Raw genomic sequence first — 3,035 nt, 5'->3', positions numbered from 1 at the left:
CGTTCAGTGTTTGTCACTGTTGGCCGACGCCCAGGATGCAGTTCACTGAGCGTCCACTGGTGGCGCTGTTAGCTACAGTTGCATATAAAAGCTAGCTGAAATCAAACTCCTACGATGGGATCCTGTGTGTGTGGTGCTCTGGGTTTACCGTGCAGGGGCGGCAGGGGAAGTCTTCCTGCAGGAGCAGCAGAGCATAGATCCTCCCAGTATGGCCAGACAGGAGGCCGCCCAGCCCAGATAAAGACCAGTACCCAGCTCGAACCTGCAGCACCAGCACACACAACATTAGTAGCAGGAAGTCACACACACACACAGTATATACAATACTGCAGAGGAAGCTGAGACTGACCGGACGCCTCCGTACAGCGGGTCGTAGAAGTCCTGGATGACTCTAGCAGCGTACCAGGAGACTGCACTTAGAGTGAACACCCCTACAAAGATATTATTGACAATAACTGGTTTTAAAATGATGTTTTTATTGATCACACAGATGGATCATTCTGTAAAACACATACCAGACAGGATGAACAGGATTCCTCCCGTCAGGGCGATCTGGTCTTTGATGTGCTCCGAGGTTCTGCCGATCTTGGTGCACTTGAGTCCCAGCACAGAGACGATGATAGAGGCCAGACCGACCAACAGGGAAAGGATCATCAGAGCCCGGCAGGCCTGCAGGTGAACTGGAAACCACCACACACATCAAACACAGTTTATTAACCACGAAGAACCTTGTGATGTTCCAGAATCAGTTTTCTCTTTGTTTGCACTTTTGTAAAATGAGTTTAAAGTTTGAAGCTCTGATTCTTGGCAATAAGTAACTGTGAATGATTAATAGTTGCACTGTTTACTATAAAAACTAAGATTTTATTTTTTTTAAACAGCTGAATCTGTTCCATTTGAACTCATTGATCTGTTAAATGTCTTAAACCTGCATTCTCTCTAACAGCCAGCAGGGGGCAGCTCCACTCTGATAGTATTGAGTCTTATGGAGAAGTTGATTTATGAGCTCAGTAAACAGTTGATGAGTTTCTGGTCTCAGTCTCTAGTTTCAATCTTCTTCCATACAGCATGATGTTCATTTAGTAAATGATGGTCCCGTTTAGGAAATACTATATATTTTACCCCAATAGCTAAACAACATCATTAATAACGTGTAAATGAATGGAAGTATACACACAATACTGTACACAGTGAAACAGATATTATTTTTATTTGTCGAACACAATCTGAGCAGTGAGTGCTCACCCGGCAGTCCCAGCACTGTTTTGAACCTGCTGCACTGGAGGGACCCCAACGAGGTGGCGGCGCAGCTCATCCACAGACCTTCAAACTGCCACTGATTGCTGCTGACCGACTCCTGCTGACTCCTCACCTTCCACACCTGAGAGGAGGTACAGCTGGACTGCAGACACCAGGACACCACGCCCAGTAGCAGACCCACAACCTGCAGGCCCACCGCCATGCTGCTGAATGTCCCGCAAACACCTAGAACACCTGGAAACACAGCAGGACGTCAACAACACCAAAAAACATGTAAAGGTGCAGTGAGTAAGATTTAGTGGCATCTAGCATAGTTGCAGATTGCAGCTCCATCGCTTCACCCTCCCGTTCTAAACGCATGTATCTGCAGTGCTGACCTATGCCCTGTATCTGCAGCACTGACCTGGTCCTATATCTGTCTCACACAATAACACACAGGTGATACTAATAATAAGATTAATCCACAAAATCACAGTGGCATCTAAAAAATTACAAATTATCGAAATTAAGTGTAAAATTAGACAGAATCTGACACCAAACTAGGGTGGCCACTGCTGCCCCTCTAGGTCCGCCACTGTCTGTAGGAAAATACTTATATTTAATATTTAATATTTAAAGTAAAAGTAATTGTGAAAAATACAAGCTCTTAAAGGTCCAGTATTAAGTACCTTAAAGTAGCTATGGCTAACATGTTAGCAACAAGCTGCCTAAATCCACATCCAGCAGATTATCCTGTTGGCATAGTTAACAATTATTTGTGGGGTTCCTCCTTCATGTTATGTTCATAAACCATGTGACAGTCCTACAACGACCCAAACATTGATTTAGATTTCACAGATGTGTTTGGTTCCGGATTTGTCCACCACAAAGAAAAAATAATAAAGATTAGATGAGATAAAAATCAAACAGTGTCAAAATATTAAAACCTTTTTTATTCTCAGTCTCAGGAGGGAATTTCCCTAAAACAGATACAGTAGTTTCATTGTTAATAAACAGTTGGGGATTAAGTGGCTTTATCTGCCCTCTCTGACCTCCGCCACAGCCCTTCAAACTAAAACTATTTCCTGTTTCAGTCACATGATGTGCCTCGAATCCAACAACTAAAATTTTAAATCTATTTAGTGACAACTTCACTGTTTAAGACGAAGAAAAAGACAAAACTACAAATTCAGACTGTAAAAGGATTCATAGAACAGATCTGAACAGTCTGAACCCCCCTGACACCGGACCACATTAGTCCTGTTCATATATCCAGATCACAGTTCTTACCGTCAGTTTTTTAGGTTCTCTGCTGTTCGTTTTTTCTCTGCAGATGTTTGTCAGGTTGATGTGAACCTGATCTGATCCTATGAGGTCTGCTGGTCTTTGTTTTAGTGATGTGGAGGGTCTCTGTGAGCCTGATCTGATCCTCTGAGGTCTGCTGGTCTTTGTTTCAGTGATGTGGAGGGTCTCTGTGAGCCTGATCTGATCCTCTGAGGTCTGCTGGTCTTCAGGGTCGATGAACTCTGGCAAAGGTTGCACCACCTCTGAACACACAAAATTATTGACATACTAGAATCACAGTTTCACCTCAACCTGTTTGTTACGAGCAGGTTTCAACTCATCGATAAAACTTTATTAATAAAACTGTTTAAAAAGGTTTTAATGTTTCACTAATAATTGTTTAAGAAACCCGAAGCTTTTAGAGTGAAGAAGGATTCATAGGTATGTTTGTATTAGTGTATAATGACCTGAATCATTGTGTTTTTGTTACCTTAGAATGAGCCATTTTGTGT

At 42.6% G+C, this 3,035-nt stretch overlaps 1 protein-coding gene across 1 annotated transcript; it reads right to left on the bottom strand.

The window, feature by feature from the left end:
• Window positions 1-148: 148 nt before the first annotated feature.
• On the bottom strand, window positions 149-2,700 carry LOC118341608 (claudin-1-like; the record flags this gene model as incomplete). The annotated part of the gene is given in 5 exon segments (XM_035679905.1): window positions 149-262; window positions 350-431; window positions 516-680; window positions 1,246-1,494; window positions 2,530-2,700. Coding segments are annotated over 4 exon segments (578 nt in total), but the record flags the coding sequence as incomplete, so codon positions are not given.
• Between the last annotated feature and the right edge of the window lie 335 nt (window positions 2,701-3,035).

This window comes from Morone saxatilis, unplaced genomic scaffold (assembly GCF_004916995.1).
Source record: "Morone saxatilis isolate NCDOM2014 unplaced genomic scaffold, NCSU_SB_2.0 Contig8, whole genome shotgun sequence".
Classification (NCBI taxonomy): Eukaryota; Metazoa; Chordata; class Actinopteri; family Moronidae; genus Morone; species Morone saxatilis.
The sequence above is the reverse complement of the archived record's forward strand: the minus strand, read 5'-3'. Positions and strand labels throughout refer to the sequence as shown.